The following is a 23,913-nucleotide window of genomic DNA, read 5'->3' as shown; positions in this document are numbered from 1 at the left end:
GTTCTGTGCAAAACTGAGAAAATGTTAGACCTACACATATTGTCGCTGTCCAGTTAAATACAATTATCTCCCAAAATGATAACTTTACAGGAGAAGGAAAATAAAACATTCTTAACTTTCAACTGAAGTGAATGTAAAAAGATTTTCTTACAGTTGGAGCATTTCTATTGATTCATTCATCGTGAAATTTTCTCAAGATATTGAGGACAAACAATATTGTGTTCAAACGATGTAATAAAGTAAATGGACACAAATGGAGATGCATGTCTTTTAATGGTCAGCCACAGTATGACACAGACATGTTTAAAATCATATTTATTAATAATCAGTTTAATAAGTGGCTTCATGGACTCCAGATATGGTCAGTTATGAAGAAAGGATAAAGAGAGACACAGAAGGGTAAATTATGAGTAAAACTGTAGAAGTAAAGGAAGTAAAGAGAGAAACAAAAAACTGGCAAAAGAGGAAAGTGAGGAAAAGTGTATGCGGGAGAAAAAAGTGTAGTGAAAGTAACAGAAGAGGAAAAAGAAAGATACAAGAACATTTTTTTTGCTGAATGACAAATCACTTTCTCTTAATGTAAAAAAAAAATACTTCATAAACATTCATGAAGAGAAATGTTAGATATAGACAAAATATATGAGTTTTTGCAGTTTATGCTCTACAGTCAGCAAGAGTCATTCTCCAGGATTATTAATCAAGTATCATGTGTGGTTACTGTTGTGTTGACATTGTCCTTAATGGTCAGTAAATAAGGACAGTAAATAAATGCTGTTTGGTCTCTGACTTTTGCGCAGTGATCTATGTGTAAAATAATCTACACATGCTCTAAAATAAGGTGTCAGGTGGCGCTAGTGTGAGAACAGCGTGAAGAGGAGTGGTGAGGAAATGGGGGTGGGGGTCTGTTAAAAGCCTGTGGTCACTGGGTCAACCCGGAGCTGTGTGACTGTGACACTACCTGCTACTCCATCGTGCCCCGGCCAAATTAATAATAATAATAATAATACATTTTATTTTTGGCACCTTTCAAGACTCTCAAGGTCACCGCACATAAGAAAATCAAAGCAAAACAACAGATATAGACAAAGCTAATTAAAGCAGGCTAATTAAAGAGATACAAAAAATCAAAAATCAAAGGACTAGGCTAAAGACTGTATGCTGTCCTGAACAGGTGGGTCTTGAGGCGTGATTTAAAAATGTCCAGGGAGTAAATATTACGAATGTCCGGTGGGAGGGAATTCCAAAGACGGGGGGGGGGGGGGGGGGTGTGGCTAAAAGCTCTAGACCCCATGGTGGTTAGACAGGCTGCAGGGACAGTGAGACTGATGGATGAGGAGGATCTAAGAGTCTGGCAGGGTCTGTTTATGTGGAGGAGCTCTGTGAGGTATGGTGGGGCAAGGTGATGTATGGCCTTAAAAGTAAGCAATATGAGTTTAAAGTCAATGCGATATTTAACAGGGAGCCAGTGGAGCTGTTGAAGAACAGGGGTGATGTGATCAATGGATTGGAGTTCTAGAGATAATACGGGCTGCAGCATCCTGAACCAGTTGCAACTTATGAAGGGACTTGAAGGGGAGACCAGATTAAAGAGAATTGCAATAGTCCAGACGGGATGTGACCAGGGAGTGGACCACGATGGCAGTATTGTCAGCAGTGAGGGAAGGACGGAGGCGGTTGATATGACAAAGATGGAAGTATGCAGAGCAAGTGATGTTATTTATATGGGTTTGGAAAGACAGAGTGCTATCAAGGACGACACCCAGACTCCTTACCTGAGGGGAGGGGGAAAAAAAAGTATTGTCAATGGGGATGGAGAAACTGTTTACTTTTGCAAGAGTGGATTTTGAACCGATGAGGAGAACCTCTGTTTTATCACTGTTGAGTTTGAGAAAATTGGAGGAGAACCAAGACTTGACTTCCTCTAAGCAATTGCATAGGGAGGTGAGAGGGAGAGAGGAAGTGGGTTTGCTAGAAAGGTAGAGCTGGGTGTTGTCAGCATAGCAATGAAACTGGATGTTCTGTTTACGGAAGATATGACCAAGGGGGAGAAGATAGATTATGAAGAGAATGGGACCAAGGACAGAGCCTTGAGGAACACCGGAAGTGAGAGGAGATGGCTGGGATGTGAATGTCTTTAACTGAATAAACTGAGTGCAGAGGTGAACCAGTCCAGTGGTGTGTTGGAAAAACCGATGGCTGATAGTCTATGGAGGAGGATAGAATGGGAGATGGTGTCAAATGCTGCACTCAGGTCAAGAAGAATGAGTATAGATAAAACACCAGAGTCTGCTGCAGTCAGAAGGTCATTTGTTATGTTGAGGAGAGCTGTTTCTGTACTGTGATGAGGACGAAACCCAGATTGAAACTGCTCATAGAGGTGGTCATTAGAGAGATGGGAATGAATCTGAGAGGCAACTGTCTTCTCTAGGATTTTTGAAAGAAAATGTAGGTTAGAGATGGGACGAAGGTTATTGAAGTTGTTAGGATCTAGACCGGGTTTCTTAAGAATAGGTGTGACTGCAGCAGACTTTAAAGACGAAGGGACAGATCCAGAAGTGAGGGAGGAGTGAATAATGGCAATAGTGAAGATAAACATGCTTTAACCAGGGGTGTTGGGAGAGGGTCAAGTTGAGAATTGGAAGGTTTAGATTTATGGATGAGATCAGAGATATTGGAGATAGTTGGAAGTTGAAATGTAGTAAATGGGTGAATATAAGGGGGTGGAACTGGAGAAAATAATGTACAGAGAGTGTCAGGAAGCAATTGTTGGTGTATCAGATCTATTTTGGTATTGAAGAATGACATTAGTAAGTTGCAATGGTTGGCAGAGTAGAAATGAGAAGGTAAAGAGTCTGGTGGGTGGAGAATGGAGGTGACCAAAGAAAACAGGGCCTGTGTGTTTCCATTACCAGCTCTAATTAGTTGGGAGAAGTATTGAGATTTTGCTGTGCGAAGGTTGTCTTTATATAGAAGGAGATGGTTATGATAAAGATCCTTGTGGATTGTTAGTCCAGTTTTCCTGAAGAGGCGCTCCAGCTGGCATCCAGTAGCTTTGAGCTGACATAGGTAAGATGTGAACCAAGGAGCTGAATGGGTGAAAAAGACAGTGCGGGTTTTTAAAGGAGCGAGTGAGTCCAGTAGAGAGTGAAGTCCAGTGTTATAGAGATGAACCAAATCATCAGTAGTGGCTGAGTTACTCGGATTAGGAAGACTGTCAATACCTGATAAAAGTGAGGTTAGATTAACATTTTTGATATTACGATATGTAATGGTACGTGGTGGTCTATTTTTAGATAAAGCCATATTGATTTTGAATGAAATAACAGAATGATCAGAGACAGGGAGTTCGTTGGCAGTACAGTTGTGTGGAGTTACACCAGAACAGCAGACCAGGTCCAAGGTATGTCCTTTAGAGTGAGTTGGGAAGTTGACATGCTGTTGTAATCCAAAACTGTCCAGGCAAGATGTAAAATCCTTAGTAGTGGTGTGGTTTACATTGGCTATATGTATGTTGAAATCACCAAGCAGAATAATATTGGAAAAATGTGAACAGAGGAAAGTGAGAAATGCTGAAAAGTCATTTATGAAATCCTTATTAGGCTTGGGAGGATGATAGATAGTAGTTGGTTTTGGACCATGCAGCTGTATGGCTACTACTTCAAATGTGATGTAAACAGGTAAAATGAGTGTGGTGGCTTTCAACAGCTCATGGTAAAATATCGCAATACCTCCTCCTTGAGCAGTAACGCGGCTGAGAGATGTAAACAAACCCAGCCTGCGTTAGCTCATTCAGCTGGGAAAGGTCCCCTGGTTGTTGCCACGTCTCAGTAAGACAGAGAATGTCAAACTTACGGTCGAGGAGGATGTCCCGGAGGAGAAGGCTTTTACCCGTGAGGGACCGAGTATTGAGAAGCCCGACATTAACATCACAATGGTCTGTGGATTCAATGATGTTAGCCAACCTAGCTATCCTGACTAAGACAGCACGGTCCACTTTCCTGCCAGGGTTTATCCAAGGGCGACGAGATTTAAACCAGATGGTATTTATGGCCAAGGAGTCGTCAATGTGGAAGTTCCATCGGGATCCGCGGTGGATGTATCTGTGTCGAGGAGGCCGGGCGATGTCCGGGTAGATGTGAAGTACTGGCGGCACAAGGGGCAGGTGGAACCTCAGCTTGAGAAGTTCAGCAGCTGAATACTGGTGTAAGGTTGCAGATGGATGAATTACTGTGGACAATACAGCCCAAGCGAAGACAAACCTTACAGCCAAGTCATTAATCCACATGGTGAAAAAGTAGAGATAGGAGACAGCAGGCAAATAAATAAAAAAATAAATAACCGGAGAACAGCCGCAGCTACACACGCCTGCGTTCACTCTCTCGGCCAAAATTCATAGAAGCACAAAAGCTGCCATTTCCACTCTGCTCTCTCTGCCATGCTGTACATACAATGTGGTGGATAGTGCTTCAAAGCTAGAGATGCACTGAGCTGCTTCTACTTCTCTGGCAAAGAGGAAGACAAACCGCTTCAGTGGCTCCAGTCTTAAATGCATGTGCAAATGCATTGAACAAGTGAGGTTTTTGTAATTTGTCCCATTTAGAAGACTGTTACTTTACCTCACCCACTATCATTTACATTTTTTAAATTTCAGCAGATACTCTTTTGCAGAGAGACTTACAAAAGCAACTTGTCATTTGTTAGAGCATGTAGCCTCACCAGCAGAAATACAATTGGTGCCCAACTCATTAACGAAGGCAGCGCTCAATACTGGGACAGAAACTTTCCAGTGAGGAGACTGCTCTTTTGAGTTTTCTTATTTAACATGGGCATTACTTATCCCTCAGCTGCTTATAACCAGGTTTATGTTTTAGATGTCTTATTTATGCGATACTTCATTTGGGAAATGCCTTGGAAAAATGGATTTCTTTTTCTTCTAATCATGCAACATACTGGTACAAACTGTACTGTATTCATTTTGCTGTGTGCAAAATGTGAACAGTGACAGCAGTGTAGAAAGGTATAGTCACACTGCTCTATATTTCAGTGCTGTGGAGCTTTAGAGCACTCTAGGCAACAACTAGCCTTGGGCATAGTGACCTCAGACTCATGTGCAGCCACTCTAAAGCTTCCTGCTTCATTTCATGGTTTTCTATGAACATTAAACAAACAGTGTGTGCCCCTGAGCATGTGTGTGTTTTTGTCAGAAAGGAATGACTCTTATAAAAGCACAGTGTACTCATTATAAGGGAGGGGGCGTCTACAAACTTTTGTACATGAATATGACTACTACTACCACCACTGTCCCATGCATTGCCTCAGTAACCACAGCAGAATTCTGGGTGTTACCATCTTCAATGTGTGGATCTCTGATGACCTCACAACATCAAAGACTCCACAGTGTGATGTCATAATGGTGAATGTGCAGGTGAAGTACGGGGTGCTCTGCTGTTTGAATCATTCCATGTCCAGAGTGGAGAAGAGCAACAGCACAATGGCTTTCCTCTTTCGCTGCTGCAGAGGAGTGGACTGCTCAGATACGGAAAGTCCTGACAAGGACCATGAACAGAGCAAGAAAATCATTAAATTGAAGAAAAAGAACAGGAGGAGAGCGTGGTGGAAGAAGGAGAATAGAAGTGGTGGAAAAGAAAAAGACGGAGGAAAGGTTTCCAGTGTGTCTCCAAAGACCATGAATGAGGAACTGGGGACAGGGTCAGCGTCTCTCCACTCAGAGACACCAGAAAACATAGAACAATGTTGTCTCTGAGGATGTGTCTCCCCTGAAGGAGACAGAAAGGCCCGACCCAGCAGACCTGAGTGAGTGAATCAGTGCATTTCATGGCTGTTTGACTGTTGATTGCTGTGGATCTGCCATTAAAATCCTCAATTTTAAAAAGCCTCAAGTTTCAATATCAGATGTAAAGTCCTGTCAGAAAAGCAGGACCGGGTAGTGCAGTGAAGAGAGGAACACACTCCTGATTAATGTGCTTCTCTTCAGAGGAAACGTTGGTTCTTCTGTCCACAAACATTTGTCCATGTAGTGTATTTGTTCATGTCTTAAACAGAACATAAGACTCTGGAGGTGACCTTTCTTCTACCTGACCATGAGGATAAAGTTATCAGAGCACTCATGGACATTGACCTGGAGCTGGAGGACACCAACTACAAAGCTCCAGGTAAGAACTGGACATCTGGACATCTAATAATTCTTGAACATTTAAAATCACTGTAAACAGCTTTTGATTGTTGTGTATTTACAACAGTTACAAAAGACAACAGTTTATTGTCTGTGTAATATGAGGTGTACAATACATTTTAAGTCATTTTTGGTAATGTTTAATTGTAATGTTTAATTGCAAACTTTTGTGATTTTATGGTAATTGGTATGTATTCATAAAAATGACAATTGTCAGTTTATTTAAAAATTAAGCATTAATACACTATATTCACAATCGCTAACATGGATCTCTGTGTTGTTTCAAGGTTGTTGCTATTATTTATTTATTTATATATTTATTAATTTTTTTACGGCAAAGTTCAGGCTTACCAACCAATGATTTTGTAAATCATTTTTACATCATTCATGTTTCTGACTGTTTATTGGCCAGATTAACTCTAAGGAGCTGCTGTAATATGATTGATGACTTTATGCTATGCAACGTGACTGTTAGAGTTAGGGCGCTATCAAAATATCTGAAGCTAGAAATTATGAGGGTCAAATTATATAGGTCACAAAAAAAGGAAAAAGAAAAGGAAATTCATGGTCACATTCTGAGCATTCAAGGACAGTTAAGCGCGTGAGCCCCACTAGCCAAGATGCAGCACTAAGTCAAATGGCAGCTAACACAAAGAAGCCAAAAAAGCTGCGCCGTACTCGATTTTGCTAGTCACTAATGTAAGTGGAGAGTTGTTTCTCAATAGTTAAAAATAAACCGATCTATATGCACCGAGAAAGAGTGAGCCACTTGGCTTTGATGTCTATTGAGAGTGATATTTTGAGAAGTCTGGATTTTAAGGACGTTATTAGAGACTCCTCATTCCAGAAAAGTAGAAGAAAATACTTTTCTTTATGTTGCACGTTAGAACTGCAGTGTTCAGACCGCTACCGTGTGCTTTGTGAGACGATGACACAGACTTTAGACCTATGTGCTCGTCCTGATGTATTAATTTACTGGGTCTGTATTTAATGATTGATAACCTTACTGTATTATTTTGGAAGGAACTCAGTTTTCTTGTGTTGCACTGTGTTGGGTACAGATTTTATGAAGATGATATGTGGGGTGGGAGGAATGGGGGACGGGACTTTTTTTTTTTGGCGGGGTTTGGCATAACCAGACGTAGCCCCTGGGCCCACAGGCAGGTTAAATGGCCTCTGTGTTGTTACTAGATGCTTCCTATGGCAAACTGAAGGATGGTAAAAAATGTTTGACGTATGGGAACATAAACTGTAAGCGTATGAATTCTGACAGGGCTTGTTTATGTATTGTGAATGCATGTTTATTAGAGAGTCTGCTCCTATGGAAAAGAAAATAATTTTGAATGGTCTCTGCTGGGACAGTTGATCAAATCATTTAGAAAATTACAACCACACTATTTGGGTGGGGGCTCTGCAAAATGTCGTGGATGTAGCTTGACAGCTGTGGGCGGAGTTAGTGATTAAACATAGTGTCCGATTTAACTCCAACATTGTTTCACCTACAGGAACAATGAGGAGTGTAGGGTGCAGGGCCAGAAATAAACACCGTCTGGTCAGGACACTGATGCGGAGACTGATGGCTGCCGAGGAGCTGGGAGATGCCCGTCTCAGCTTCCCACGACTAGGTGAGGACAGGACAAGAAATTTGGTGACAAAAATAATTACCCTATAAAACTGACAGTGTTTACTGGTGTTAAAGCAGAGATGGAGGTCGTGGTTGCTGAATGCAAGACGGAAAGCTCTCGGCTTGCAGACCTGGCTCATCAGATCTTGCATGCAGACCTGGACCAGACGAATGACTCAGTGGACACACCTGTAGGTTAGTAAATGAAAACAATATTCCTGTAAAAAAAGGACTGGTGTGAAAGCATAGAGTGAGATCATGGACACTGTGAGTGTGTTGTTCTCTACAATAAGAACAAGAGAATCAGGAGAAAGACAGTAACGTAGTGTCTCACTTCATGACGAAGCAGGTGACGAGCTGCAGGACAGTTCCACTGACCCTGAGGATCCAGCATGCTTACAAACTCTGGCCGGTGACCCTGAACCAGATGGTCAGCCGACTCTTGGTGAGTAGAGGAACTGAACACATTAGAACAAACACCCTGATTGGACAGCTGTTGATATTTACTTATGTTAATACAGAGGAGGAGACCCTAAACGCAGCGCCCTCTGGAGCAGAGGCTGATGCTGCACAAGAGTTCCTGGACTCTGTCCTCCATGAGGTTGCGCTGCTGTTTCAGAGTAAGTAACGAACTGATATCTAGCTCAGGTTTAATCAGGAACTTCTCCTCCTCCAAATGATAACAATAGTGACGATTACAATAATAATCCTGTAAAACTGATGGTGTTTGTTTGTTTTATTTATGCTTCCACATTAATTAAATGGCCATTTCATAGAAAAGGACATAAAATATACCACCTTAAAAGTCTCCCATTATATTTTGCAGGCCACCTTTAAAAAAATCCACACTCAAAAAATTCAGCCTTTTTATTTAGGCTTCCACCTTAAGTGACCACCTCATAGAAACAGTCACATTAAAATAAATACCACATTAAAAAGCCTCCCATTTATATTTAGACTACCTCGTTCAATAAACTGCTGCTGGAATTTCAAGTTCCACGTTAAAAATCTAGCTACATTTATCCAGGGATTCCTTAAATCAGTGCCTTATGTGGTTATTCCTATGCATTAGGCTCTTTAGGCCTATTTAGAAACACACCTGAGTTAAAGTGGATTATGAGAGAGAGAGAGGGAGAGAGAGAAAATGTAATAATTATATCTCTTGGTGTCTTTTATGATGTATCAGCAGGACAGGGTGTGAAGGTGGAGAGTGCTCCCATTGAGACAGACGTCACTGAGGAGCACCTTCACCTCCTTGACACTGATCCTGAGACAGACATAGCTCAACGTCTTGGTGAGTAGAGGGACTGAACAAACAGACTAGAACAAACACCCTGCTGGACAGCTGTTGATATTTACTTATGTTAATACAGAGAAGGAGACCCTAAACGCAGCGGCCTTTGGAGCAAGGGGTGAATGCTGCTGTGGGGTTTGATCCTTTGGTATTTTGACCAAAGTAGGGTCATGTTTGGAGTGGGGGGTGAGGGGATATGACCTTTTAATTATGAGAGATGAATGAGAGCAGTAGGAGACACAAGCACCTAAGAAGATCCCATGTTCCTTTTTGCACCCACACTCAGTGCTCATCACTTCATCAACAGAAGCAGACCCAGAGATCCAGGTGGAATCCCTGGGCATTAGAGATGAGATTAGTGCAGCTGATTCCTCTCATTTTGTCTGACAGGTGAAAATGACACAGTGGCTGATGGTCCACCCCCTCATCCTCAGAAGAAGAAAAAAACTCGTCGAGGAACAAGAGGAAAGGGGAGGAAAATTAATTATAAGAAACAGCCCCAGGAGCAGAAGAGTGACCAAGAGAGAGGACATGGAGAAAGTCCTGCTCGGGTAAAGACAATATGCCCGTGTCATCTTTGTTTTCTTGTGAAAATGTCCTCAGATATGTTAATGTTTGGTTTCTATCTGTACATTGTGCAGTCTCAGGTCTGCGCAAGCCAGAGCTCAGGATACACGTCCATGGAGATTGAAATGAGGGAGAAGACCCTAGTGGATGCAGGACTGTGTGTGACACAGAGATGTAGTGGTCACTGATCCTTTATTAGTAAATAAATAACTTGCAGTAATAGTAGAATAGTAAATTGAATTGCAGTCAAAAGTAAGGAGTGATGTCTGACTCCGAAGAGTGACCAGTTAACCAGCGCCGGAACGGCAGGAGCCAGCTTTAAAGGAGCAGTAGCTAGTGTTTGTACCTTCACTGAGCTGTAACAGGGAAAACAGAGTCTCTGTCATTGCTACTCCGGGCTCTGCACTGCAGAAACTGCACTATGTAAGCTTTGAGGTAGGGTAGGAATACTGGACAAAGTCTGATTTAAATAATACGGTGAACATCTGCAGGCTTTAAACACCTGGACTTACTGACAGATATCAGCTTTAATACTGGAGCATATTTACAGCACAAGCCTCATCACTGAACTATAAGCTTAAAAAAATACAAAAACAAAATAATGGTTAATGAATCATAATCGTGGTAATATGTACAATTAATCGTGATTTTGATTTGCGCTAATATCGCCCGGCACTACTTACATTGCACTCCCGCAGACTAACCACTTTAGAAAAAAAAAACTTCTACGTTGTTTATCCACACACTGACCATATTATTACAAACATGTAATTTGTACTTTAACTCACTGGTCATTATACATGACTTACATAGTACTTCCTCCTACACGTCACTTTTCTGGAAACATCCGTTATATACATCCCCATATATTAGAACCCACCTGCTTCATAACTGTGCTCACCTCAGATCATCTGTCTATAGGTGTTTAACTACAGACCATATTCATCAGCCCCCTCTACCTCATTACTCTTCACTGAGCCAAAAAAGTGGTTCTTCCCCGGCATTGCCCTAAAGAAACCTGTATGGCTGCACTTGGCAGCTTCATTCGGAAGAGTGTTGTTCTGGGTGGTTAGGACGTGCGCAACTTCAGAGCAAAGTGTTCAGAGCTGTTTTTCAAAATTTGGCAGGGCTCTTAAAAATGGTGCCAAAAGTTTTGACACATCTTATTAGTCACTGGTGGAGTAGAGCTAGTCACTGTATATAAGTGTGTGCCAGCCCCTACCTCTGCACAACCCAAGTTATGGTCTCAAACACATTAAGAATGGAGCACTTCTACAGATTAATTCTCGATGAGGCCACAGCTGTTCACTGAAAACCGTTCCAGGTGACGACCTCATGAAGCTGACTGAGAGAACGACGAGACTGTGCAAAGCTGTCATCAAAGCAACAGGGGGCTACTGTGAAGAGTCTAAAGTATAAAACATATTCTGGTTTAACACTTTTGTGTTTACTACATAATTCCATATGTTCCTTCATAGTTTTAATGTCTTACACATTCATTTAAATTGTAGAAAATAATAAAAAACAGGAAAAACATTGAATGAAATGTGTCCAAACTTTTGACTGGTGCTGTACATTCACAATAGGTGGAAAAGGCCCAAAACAAAGGAAATCCTCCCTGAGTGGGTGTATGCAGACACTTGACTGGTACTACCCTGGGTATTTTGAGAATTACAATCAATAATTGTGTAATCTATGAGCCCTGGTGGAAGTGTAGTTTGTCTCTCTCTCTCCCCTCCCAGGTGCTGGCTTAATGAGAACTCAAGCTTTGCCTGGATTTTTTATGGTCCTGTTTATTTTATTCTTACTGTAAGTATTGTACAAATTAAAACAATTTGAATGTTAGTGTAGCCAGGTGAAAGAAAGAAAGAAAAAAAAAAGAAAGAAAAAAAATAAAAAATAAATAAATATACAAAACCATACTTAGATAAGACAAATATTAGGAATATATAAATATTTATTTTACTTTTAATTGCTACATCGGCAGGGTTTTAGATTTTGTATTATAACTAATTTGCATTTACTCATTTCGTTTGGCTCCGCGTGGGTGGTGCCTGGGGTTCAGCAGACAATCAGGAGCTGTTCAGGTGACGTTCTGCCTATCGGTTGGAGGTGTAGGGAAGTGCGTAGTTTTTTCCCGGTTTTTACTTTCTGGACCTCGGTCACGAGAATGAGGGCAGCTTCATGCTAAACAGAAGAAAGAAGAAAAAAAAACCCGAGAAAAGTCGGCGTTACACCACGGCACGGAAAAGAGTAGGTGAACTTTCCTATTAGGAGTCAGAAGCCGATGTAATTGAATAACGACAACGCGTTGTATCAGATAAGAGTGCTTGTTAACATTTATCGTTGTCACCCAATGCTAATGCTAATTTGGTGTATCATAGGCTAATTACTTACCTTCCAATTTCGGGGCCGCTTCAAGCCGAGGACGGCGGGCGCAGTTTTGAAATACGGAGCAACGGTGAGAAACATGTCTCTCTTTGATGCCCTGGGGCTAAATTTATCTTACGTCTAGTGTGCTATCAAAAGCTGGGGTATTTCTAAAGTCTGTGAATGCACAGAAGTGAGTAATTGTGCGAAGTTTGGAACATGTTTATTGTATTTATTATTTTATATCAGTGTATAAGAGGAACGGTTTTATTTTCTGTTGCCAATTTAAGGAAAGAAAGGGAATAATAATGATTTGATAATTCATATGATGAGTGTAAAACTATATTCTATTGTACTTGTAAGTGCAGAAATACATTAATTCCAATTGTGAATTTAAGGAATTAAGAGGGTAATTTTTGGTGCAGTCTACTTCACACTAGTAGGCCTATAGTGTATGAGGAGTAATTAAGCACACTTCTTTGATACCTCTGGAAGCAACTCAAAATGTTAAGTATCTCACTGTGAGTAACATTGAAACATTTCATATGAGTGGAAATCCATATTTTTGAATGTTGTACAATTGAAACTGAAGATTTGAGATCTGATAAGATTTGATATATATATATATATATATATATGAAGTTGGGTGTAGTATGTAGAAATTAGACATTTAAACTTTTATTGATTTATCTGAGAATAGAAATAATAGATATGACCTTGTTTATAGGTCAGGTTTTTTGAGAGGACGGGAACATTCAAGAATCAGGACGTGATTCCGAAATGCATTAGATGGCGAGCCAGGAACATTGAAGAAAAGACACGGACAAGGAGATACCTACGTACCCACTCATACACTCATACATCCTCAAGACACTCAGACGAACATTTAGTATCAGGTGCACCTGTAACAAAATTCTCAGGTCTGAGGGATCCCAAACAGACACTTTATTTTATTTTGTGTGTGCACACTTTTGTTTATTGTAGACATTTGGGTTTTTGGTTGTTGATTATTCTGTGAAACAGTATTTTTGGTTAATTGAAAAATACAAGAGAGGTTAATCAATATTCATTCCCTTGTCTGATTCTTTATTGCTGCTCAACACACTGGCTCCTAGAGAATTTGGTGTCTTCTGGTTCGAGTCATAGATTGTTACCGGTCCAACTCGTTATCATACTGTAACTTACTATTATATTATTGATAACTGGTTACATTAGCATTTTTCTTTTCAAAACATTTGGACAACACACACGTGTTTACCATTCAATAAATGCACATGTATTCATCCCTTTTTGATTTACTTCTTTTTTAACAGTTAAACATGACCCTCTTTGTTGCCATCTTCATCATCATTACCCTAACTCTGAAAAAACTCAACAGTTGCATCTTGCAGAGGACGCAGTCTCTGGCTGATAAGAAACTCATTATAAGCATCCTATTAAAAACCATGGCCATGTTTTTCACCCTAGTTTGCCCGTGGGTGGTCGGTTTGATTGTGATCAAAAAGGTGGAGTAAAACAGCGTTGTGATCCTCATCTCTCTGCAGGGCGTCTTCATTTTCTTCATCCACTGTGTCCTCAACCAAGAGGTCAGTCAAAATGAGGACATCCACACTCACTTACAATAATCCCTAACAAAACAGGTACCTACTCACATCTCACAAAGAAGGACTTGGACACTGGCCATTTAACACTTTGTTCTGTGAGCACCTTTTTTTTTCCAAGTAAACATGAGGTATTTTGTTGTGAGCAACACAAATTTAAAAGATAAAGACTAATGGGTTGTTCTATAAAGTATTATCTGTGAAACAACTTAAAGACCTAAAAATATTGCTGCTTTTGTAAAAAGATATGTACAGATATCAGATTAAAATTATATGAAATGTTCACTCTGTATCATTAGATTAGAATAAATGACATGACCAACACAGGCAGAGAATATGAACTGAAATTCTAGAGAAATTTAAACCTTTCCACTAAATAGCTGTAAAAACTGCTATATTCTTTATTTGAAACATTCTCATAAATGTTCCTCTTCTTTTCTGCTCACAGGTGAGGCAGTAGTGCTGGAGGTGGATACTGATTCTCAGTTTTTGCAAAAGGCCTGTTAACGACATCCAGATGACAGATGCTGGAGCTTCCCATACACACACTACCTAGTTTACATAGATTCATACTGGAGAAATTTTCTTAGAATCTTATTAATCTTAGCAAAGATATATTGTTTGTGTGGAAATGTAAATTTCAAAGGTATTTATACTGAAAATCAATAATAAATCAGGAAAACGTTAATGATTTGGGAAAAACGCAAGTGTGTTTTTTCTGACAAATATTGAGATTTAACTGAATTAGGACCAGGTCTGTCTTTAAAACCAAGACCAAGAAAATCTGTCATTAAATTTGAACACTAAATGCAGAATGCCAGACGGTGAGTTTGTCATGTTTGTTGCCATGTCCACGTCACAGTGTTTGACTCCCTCTGATCGGTCCAACTGTTACAAAAGCTATATATCTCCTTTTAAAACTTGTGAAGACTGCATCATCAAGAACAATGAACCTTTCAGCTCATGTTGACTGAAAACTGCACTCTATCTATTGTGATTTCAATAAAGAAAACTTTAATATGTATCAAGCTGTTTTAAGTGTATTTAGAAAACAATTGTAGTGAGTTGGACTAATTCAGTAGTTGCATTACCATGGGGCTTCAGTGATTTTTAGCATGTTTCTGTCATAGCACATTTTTACAGTCAACATTCATATTTTATCTGACAATTTTCTCAATAGATTATTTTAAAAATGTGTTTCAGTAATATCTAAGTTAGTTAATAGTACACAATACAGGCTTTCTTTAATTTCTGTGGGGTCAGCCATGGCCTTAAATTAAGAGATTAAGGCTTAGGACCAGAAGGTCACTAATTCAGTGTCCAGGACCGGGAGGAAACTTGGGGAGGAGAAGTGTAGCAACAGTGCTGTCTCCTCCCTCAATATCAATGGCTGAATTGCCTTAGAGCATGGCATATAACTCTGGACTTGAACCAACAACCTCCAGGTCCCTGGAGCTGTATGACTGCGACACTACCTGCTGCACCACCGTGCCGCCCCAAAATGAAACAACTCAAGTTAATAAAATGAGTTTCTGTGGTAATTCAAACAAATAAAATCTTACAGTGAAGTAAATCTTCAGGCACATAAAAACAGTAATTGTTTTCTCTTCTGAACATAAACAAACCAGAGAGGACAATGTTTCCCTGCAATCATAGAGGTACTCCATGTTAATTTCGGTTGGTGGTATGAGCCTAATACTGCATTTATGGATTTAGTGGAGTGGTCTATTCATGCCCAAGTTTCTCCATCTACAATGCCATGGAGCTGTGGGGAGTATCCATATGGTATATTGTAAAATACCTCCAGACGTTTACACCTTCACCTGATTTGGTCAAATTCACGTGTTTCGTGTGGGAAGTAAAATTTTGCATGGAGGTGGTTGAATACTTGCGTGTTGTATACTACTTTTAAAATTGAGTTATCACACTGCCCACATTTATTTGATACACACTGATACAATTAAAAAATGTGATACATATGCAAAAGTAAAATCTTCTCTCAGCACTGAAATTATTCTACAGAGGAACCTGTTTTTTCACAGCATTAAGTATGCCAAAATATAGGCCTGAGACTTTGCATGAACGTGCCTGTGTTATGGCCCTCACAAATATCGCACAATACACTGGAAAAAGTACAACTGTAAATATCTTCTCAAAGGTCTTTTGTACCCACTGACTGCAGCAAAGTCCCAGCATCAATATGCAAATGAGTAACATTTACAGATTAAAATCCAGCTAAAATCCAGCTCCACCCTTCACCTCACCCTTTCAGCCTTTTTATAGCAAATTGCTATTTAAACTGAATAATTTTCTACAAATGGAGCTCCAGACCTGTCTTTATAAACAAGATCAAGTTGATATGTACTTAACTTTGAACACTAAACACAGAGTGCCATACAGTCATTTGATCATGTTTATTATCATGTCCACATTAGTGTTTAGCTGCCTCTGATTGGTCTGTTACTAAACTGTTACAAAACTATTTACACCTTTTTAAAACTTGACAATGTTGATAATGCAGACTATAATGAAACTTTCTGCTTTTTTATACTGAAAATTATACTCTATTTAATTATGAATTCAAAAAACAAAGAATTAATATTAATTAAGTCATATTAAATTTTCAATTCCAAAACCATATGCCATAGCACGTTTGTATCATTCACATACATTTTTTATATGAAATGTTTATCAATAAATTATTATTATTATTTTTACTTTAAAATTATATCTAAGTTAGTTATTGGTAAACAAAACAGGCTTTCGGTACTTTCAGTGAGGGCAGCGATGGCCTTAAGTTTAGAAATAGGAGTTTGCAACCACAAACCACTGGTTTAATCTCCAGGAACATGAGTAGGGGAAGTGATGTAACAGTGCTGTCTCCTCCCTCAGTATCCACAGCTGAATTGCCCTTGAGCAAAACACATAACCCCCAAATGATCCCTGGGTACTATGACTGCCCATTGTGCCTGTGTGCTCACAGCCCCTAGTGTGTATGCATGTTCTACATACTTTGCTCACTAGTGTGTGTTCGTGTGTGTATGCATGTTTTCATTACCATGGAATGTTCTCAAAGGAACTAATAAAATATCATTTATTTTACATTATACCAAAAACTCTTATTTAATTACTCATATTTTAACAGAATTTTATTTAATAAGACTGAAATAACCAATTATACTTAACCCATTTAAACCAGCTAAAAATTGTATATAGTAGAGCATAATATAAAACAGCTGTAATGTTGAAACCTAGTGGCCAGGATCTGTCAGAGATTCTGTACTAAATATTACATGTGGCTGCCCCCATAGGGGACCTGTTCTGCGGATTATATATTGGTTCATTAAGGTACTACAAACCAAATAGATTTTTTTTTCAACTCGTTCAAGTAGAAAATAAATGTTACATTTTGTGGTAATATATTGAGCGCACAATTAAGATTGGAATCAAATTATGCAATTTACTGAACTTCACTAAAATCTTCAATACATACAGCTTTCAGGTCACTGTGGTATATTTAATCTGTGGTAAAATTCCTTCATATTCTTATTCTATTTTGAAGAAGAAAGAACCAGTTTACACAAAGAGCTTCTTAGCACTGACTATTTTGTTGCTAAAACTATGCTCTTATGGAGAAAGTCAAAACAGAATGGCCATTAAAATGTTTATACAAAGGTATAACAATTCCATCTAAAAAAATACTGAGTAGTAAATACTCAACTGTGCAATTTTTTGTATGTTATTCTTGCTTTTGTTCTCCATTCCCTTCAGCTTCTCCCCTGTTAACATACTCCTCCTCAATAGTCCCACCCCCAGCCAATTAAAATTCATTAAATTCTGATTCTCTGAAAACCCAATTAAAATCGGAATCTTTTTTCACCACTGAAAAATAAAAGACTTTAGAGGTGATGTCCATGACCTTTATATATATGTGTGCATGGTTGAAACTGGTCTGATGTGTTTGCAAAGTGTCTATACATGTTATTTATAATAAACAAATAAATATTTTAAAAATATATATACATTTTACAAAACAATTACAATATTTATTACATGTATACTGACACATTTGAAGCAGTTTCTTATGTTTGCTTATGTTTTATTCAAATGTTTTATGTGGAACTGTATAGATAAAGTGTCCTGGTGACTTTGCATGTGACTGTGTCCTGTTTTGTGCTGAAAGGAGGTGTTCATGCCTAATGTTCATGTCTAAACTGCTACACTCCCTCTTGAAGTAGACTAAAAGTGGACCAAACGGATCATTCCAGAACATTACAGTGCAACTTCATACAAGTTAACACCTTCAGGTGCTGCATTTCCATAACACCCGAGTACTCACAGCTGGAGGAATCAGGAAAAATGAACATAAACACCAAGTACCTTCTTACCAGTGAGTGATATATTCTGTTATTTCAGGTTAATGGAGTTACTGTGGAGGACTTTAGTACTTTTCTATAGAGAAATCATATTGAAGGTTGTGTTTATTAAATGTCTTTCCAGCAATGATGGAAACCCAGAAGGGCACTGTATTTGTCATGCATTTACAGTAATTGCAGCCCTGTTTTATTCCTGATGAATGTTTTCTGAGCAGTAGCTAAGCCGAAAAGAGACGTAATTATTTTTATAAACTCACTTGTCCTTCAGTTAAACCAGAATAGATGTTAACACTCTAAATTATTTTCAATGTTCAAGCACTTCACCAATGTTTAAGTACTTTCTTTGTAAAAGAAAATCAACATTTGAATTAATGGTGGAATCTGTGGGATTCATTTCAGTCATGATTGTTTGACTTCACTGTCTATCCCACCTTCCGTTCTTCTTCAGTTCTTATTTTGCATTTGAGATTCACGCAGTTAAGGGTGGGTCAAATATGATTTTGTGATTAAAACATTTTCTGCTGTTCATGCTGACCATGAAGACGATGCTTCAGGTGCTGACTATGAGGAAACTGTCTGTTTCACACAAAGCTGTTTAATGCAAAGTTAAAAGCACTTAAATGAATTAATGAGAACCGACAGTTGTTTAACTGCAGCGCTGTAACACAACACCCCCTTTTCTTTATTCCAATGATATCTGTGAGTGCAAAGTGTGTATATATGAATCTACTGTGCTTGTAACTTTACACTTATTGTAAAGTTGAATGCACATGTACTATATACACATTTAGATTGTTTAGTAAATGTTAACTAAGCATTACTTAAACGTTTGTAGTCGTTTACTAACTTTTGTGTGTCCCTGATTGTAAATTTAATCGCATGTTTCCCTTATTTTCATTTACAGCATATTTATTATACCTTAAATAAGCTTTATTGAAATATATGTAGCCCTAAATAATGTTTGAGTATGCTTCGTATAATAATGTTTGGTGTAAGTAGTTTAAATTATTGTTTAACCGAGACATTAGTTAAATAATTAGTTATGATTAATAACATCTTAACTGGTGTCTATTAAACTGGGCTCCATGGGAAACCCTAGTTGTTATGGGTAGCTGGTCACTGATTGGATCATAAACTATAGATGATATTTTACGTCTTATGCTGTGTATAGTTACAGTTTGTCTGTGATAACCTGTGCTTGAGAGACAAATTAAATAGCAAACAAAGTTATTTCCTTTTTTAATTAATCCTGATATTTGTTCATATACTCGGAAAAATTAATTTGATTTTTCATTTGACTTTTTTCATTTCAATTTGAATTTGTATGTATGTACTATTTAGCTGTAGTACAGTTTCACAAAGCAATTACTTGGTAAATATCAACGACCACAACTGCTCTTATGCCACTTGCAATTGATAGAAAACATGTTATGGTGATGAATGGATGCACTAAAATATCTCTCCACTAGGGGTCACTATGCTTCTACTACAGTCAATGATTTCTTCGGTACAACATGCAGAAACTTTGGCAGTGGAATCTACAGTAGCATCTACAGCAATGGAAACAGAAGAATTTACAGCCACAGAGTTCAGTGTCAATAATAATAATAATATTCCACATCTCAGTAAGTAAACCTAAAGCCTGGGGTTCATAAAAAACACTGTAAAGTGTTCTGTAAAGTAGGCGGTTTCTCTTATCTTCTGTTTGACTGTTTATTAAGTATAACCTTCATACTAAATTCACCACCTCCTAAGATGATCCTGATGTAATTTTGAATATTTCACAAGTGCTAGAGCCTACAGGGAGAGAGCAAACAAATATGAAATAAACATTTCATAGGTAATAGTCTGTATTATTGTCAGGTGAGAATTGTATCAGGGACTGATGAACTGTACATCGGATTGATCAAATTGTACCAGGGATGGAAGGGATTGTGATACCTTTGAGTAGCCCTGGTTCATAGGCTCCACAGACTTAATAATGATACAACTTTTTTATCTCTCTGTTCTTCTCAGGTTCTGTGACTTTTAAAGGAAACGCTAAAGGAGCTCCATGTGTCTTTCCCTTCTTTTACAATGGAACTAATTACACTAACTGTATCACAACTGAGGAACGCCCAAAAGATTGGTGCAGCACGACTGCTAACTACACACAAGACAGGCAATGGGGAGAGTGCCTCATGGATGGTAGTATTGACAGAATATCTGCAATAACTATTTTAAAATTTGTTTATTTTCATCAGTTTGTATTATCAACTGTATATGTACATACAGAAATACTCACCCACAATCCCTTTTCCTCAGATGTTTGCCAGTCTTATCATATTTTACATGGCAGCTGGCAGAAATCTTTCAACTCACTCTATTTCATTCTGTATGACATCGATGCAGAAGAAGGGTGGTACAGATTTATTAATGACTATGGAAACTCTAGGATATTCTACTGTATAAATGAAATTGACACCTCAGTTTCTACCTATTCTCTCTACACGTGTAAAACAATCGCTAACACTTCACAGAATCTGACCTGTGGGGAAGAAGTGGTGCTCTACTACTACATTCCAACGGACACCAACTGTGAGTCTAATCACAAAATCATCATATCAACAGAAATATCTTTATAGTTCCATCACCAACTAATTTGGAATTTACAGAGTAATGGTGGTGAATTGCCTCTATGTATATGAGGTGTCATCCATCCAGGGGTCACTGGAAAAGAATCGGATTGTCCAGCCTCTGCATCAGTGTATGCAAGACCTTATTTCCATCATTATTTCCATTACAGAAAGAATGTTGAAATTTCCCATTTGCTAAATAATTTGAGCTTCTGTGCTTTAGTCCCTCTCTACACTGCAGCAGAAATAAATATAGCATCAAAGATACATCATTCAAATAATAAAATAAAACTTTGCAAACTACTAACAAACTACTAATTTTGAGGACATGTTAACTAATAAACATTAATATCAAAATGTAACATTACTTAGACCTGTAACCATTTGACATGTTAAAACATTTTCCAGACAATTTTGTATCTCTTTATTGTGACATAATTTTCTGTAATAAACTACATTTAGGACCAGACAAGACAAGGTACCATTGTTCTATAGCAAATAACTCTACACTTTAGCCCTAATCAAACATTATTGTTTAATAAATTGCTGATTTCTTTACTGAAAAACCTTCCTCCCTCCAGGTAGATCCCCTTGCTCTTCCTCACACGATTCTCAATGTACTGGAGGAACTGGCATATGTGTCTGTGACTTTCAACTCCCCTTATCATTCTACAGATGTTCAGGTGCTGACTGGTTTTGATTAGTTTGAGATCTCTGACATGCCAGTGTGTAGAATGCAATCTATCTGCCCAGAGTAGACAAATCAGTTTAATGATTCAGATTATGTTTCAGCATAGTGCACGTCTGAGCTAAAAACATTATTATTTCCTGTTAAACGACTACACTTCACAAAAATTTGTTTTCTTATTTTAAGATTATGGTCTAAAACAAAATGCTGGTTTCTTATTTGAACTGTACAGATGCTAAAATGCAACATTGCACATCCATTTCATGTGGAACTACATTTTGTCTCTTTTAAAAGCTGGTTTTGCCAGATTCTTATACATGAACAGACAAAAACACACTAAAGTAATGTCACAATGAACAAACATGCATTAAACATGCAAATAATAGTCAAGGCAAGGAGCCTTAGAAATAATATCACAAACACATAAATAAATAAATGCATAAACAGTACAAGACTTACAGATTAAGCCATTTTGTGGACATTTTCCAAGACTGATACATGGAAATGCTCTACCAGCCCATGACAAAAAAAAATGGATTTTGACTGGCACTTCCTGTTCCAGTGCAGTTATATGCATTTGCCACTAGAGACAGAACCAAAAGCAAAGAACTACTATTGGATCCAATACATTTACTCTACGGAAGCCTGTGTAATATATTTAAAATGTAGTAATCGAAGTTATTGGATACAAAAAATCAAGATGAATGGAAAACAAAGCACTAAATGGAAAAAGCTGATGACAATCTAGAAGGCTCAATAAAGCATGACCAGAAGTGCAGAGATAAGGTTTCAGATGGGAGACATGGGCGGTAGGCTTGATTTTAAGAGAAGGTGGTAACTGCAATTTGTAGGTGACCAAATTAAGGCGCTGAATAATTTTGAAGGGTCCTACATTATCGGGTACCAGTATCTTGTTTGTGACCCTGAGCGGAAGTCCTTGACTGTCAAAAACACACCCTGACACACGTGAAAGTAAGGTCCCAGTCTCCATCTTCAGTCTGCCACGTGCCCAATATTGTTTTATTAAGGTGCATGAGCACCTCACCAGGCTGCCTTGCAACAGCTTACCATTTGTGTGGCTGAGGGAGCTACTTGTATTGACACACATATACATAGATAACCAAATTGGCACTCAAAGCCATCCAAAGTATTGTTTTCAGATAAAAGTAGATTTTGCATTTCATTTGGATATCAAGGTCCCATAGTCTGGAGGAAGGGTAGAGAAGCACCCGATCCAAGCTGTTTGAATCTAGTTTCCACAATCAGTGATGGTTTAGGGATCCATGTCATCTGCTGGTGTCGGTCCACCGTGTTATATCATGCCCAAAGTTAGCGAAGCTGTGTACCAGGACATTTTAGAGCACATCATCCTTCCCTCGGCTGACAAGCTTTATGCAGATATTGTTTTCCAGCAGGATTTAGCACCTGTCCACACTGCCAAAAGTAACAATACCTAGATTAATAACCACAGTATCACTGTGCTTGATTGGCCAGTAAACTTGCCTGATCTCAACCCCATAGGGAATCTATGGTATATTGTCAAGAGGAAGATGAGAGACACCAGACCCAAAAATACAGCCAAACTAAAGACTGCTATCAAAGCAACCTGGGCCTCCATAACACCTCAGCAGTGCCACAGGCTGATCATATCCATGCCATGCCACATTGATGCAGTAATTCAGTAATTGAGTGCATATACTGTACATACATTTCAATAGGCTGCCGTTTCTGTATTGTAAATCTTTATTTTTTAAATTGGCCTTATATAATACTCTAATTATATGAGATAAAAACTTGGGTTTTAATTGGCTGTAAGCCACAATCATCAACACTAAAATAAATTTTAAAACACTTGAAATAGTTCACTCTGTCTGTAATGAATCTATATGAGTTTTAGTATTGGAACTGAATTACTGAAAAAAAATCATAACTGCAATACAAAACACACACAAATGATGTCCAAGAAAAAGAAACAATACAAGACATTAAGAAAACTGAAATTTTCTTATGAATTAGGAATTTGTGGTCATTTAAATAGTTCACAAGGAGCACAAAACTGAAGCAATGTATTGAGACTTCTTCACTTACATCCATCTCTATTCCTGGATCATTGACACCCCACCCACACACACACACACACAAACACACACAATGTGACACATGTCATGTACAGAGTGATGAAATGCTGATTTCTCATTCAGGTTAGAACAAATTTACCCACTGGTTTCAAACTGTATGCTGAATCATTCCTTGGACATTTACTTATTTACTATCTATTTTAGAATTTGCTGTTGGAACTTTGATAAACCAGAACTTTTCAGATGATCTGGACTTCATTGGCCAAATGGTGTCCACAGTGCTGTTAGACCTCTTTAACAGCAACAACACACAGCTAAACAGCACCCTCCTATACACTGTGGTGAGTCACTGAGTTTATTGCATAGTTGTATCTTCATTTTTAAGACTCTTTATTTTAACAGCATTTGTAGTTTGTGGAAAACCGTTGGAATGATGGTAATACAATATTGCCATGCGCTAAGCTAAGCTGTAAAGTAACACTCATTGAGATGCAAGGTGTTTCCTTT

General features: G+C 38.4%; 1 protein-coding gene and 1 long non-coding RNA gene across 2 annotated transcripts; both read left to right on the top strand.

The window, feature by feature from the left end:
• Positions 1 to 8,154: 8,154 nt before the first annotated feature.
• On the top strand, positions 8,155 to 9,866 carry LOC136677716 (uncharacterized). The gene is made up of 4 exons (XM_066655317.1): positions 8,155 to 8,437; positions 9,007 to 9,111; positions 9,502 to 9,662; positions 9,753 to 9,866. Exons 1-4 carry the CDS (start codon positions 8,155 to 8,157, stop codon positions 9,864 to 9,866), a joined length of 663 nt encoding a protein of 220 aa, XP_066511414.1.
• Positions 9,867 to 11,736: 1,870 nt separating this feature from the next.
• LOC136687325 (uncharacterized) lies at positions 11,737 to 14,626 on the top strand. Its single transcript, XR_010800437.1, has 4 exons — positions 11,737 to 11,931; positions 12,063 to 12,139; positions 12,776 to 13,634; positions 14,098 to 14,626. It is a non-coding gene; the product is annotated as an uncharacterized lncRNA (long non-coding RNA).
• Positions 14,627 to 23,913: the final 9,287 nt, after the last annotated feature.

This window comes from Hoplias malabaricus, chromosome 2, assembly GCF_029633855.1.
Source record: "Hoplias malabaricus isolate fHopMal1 chromosome 2, fHopMal1.hap1, whole genome shotgun sequence".
Taxonomy (NCBI): domain Eukaryota; kingdom Metazoa; phylum Chordata; class Actinopteri; order Characiformes; family Erythrinidae; genus Hoplias; species Hoplias malabaricus.
This window is presented reverse-complemented; position numbering and strand designations above follow the sequence as displayed.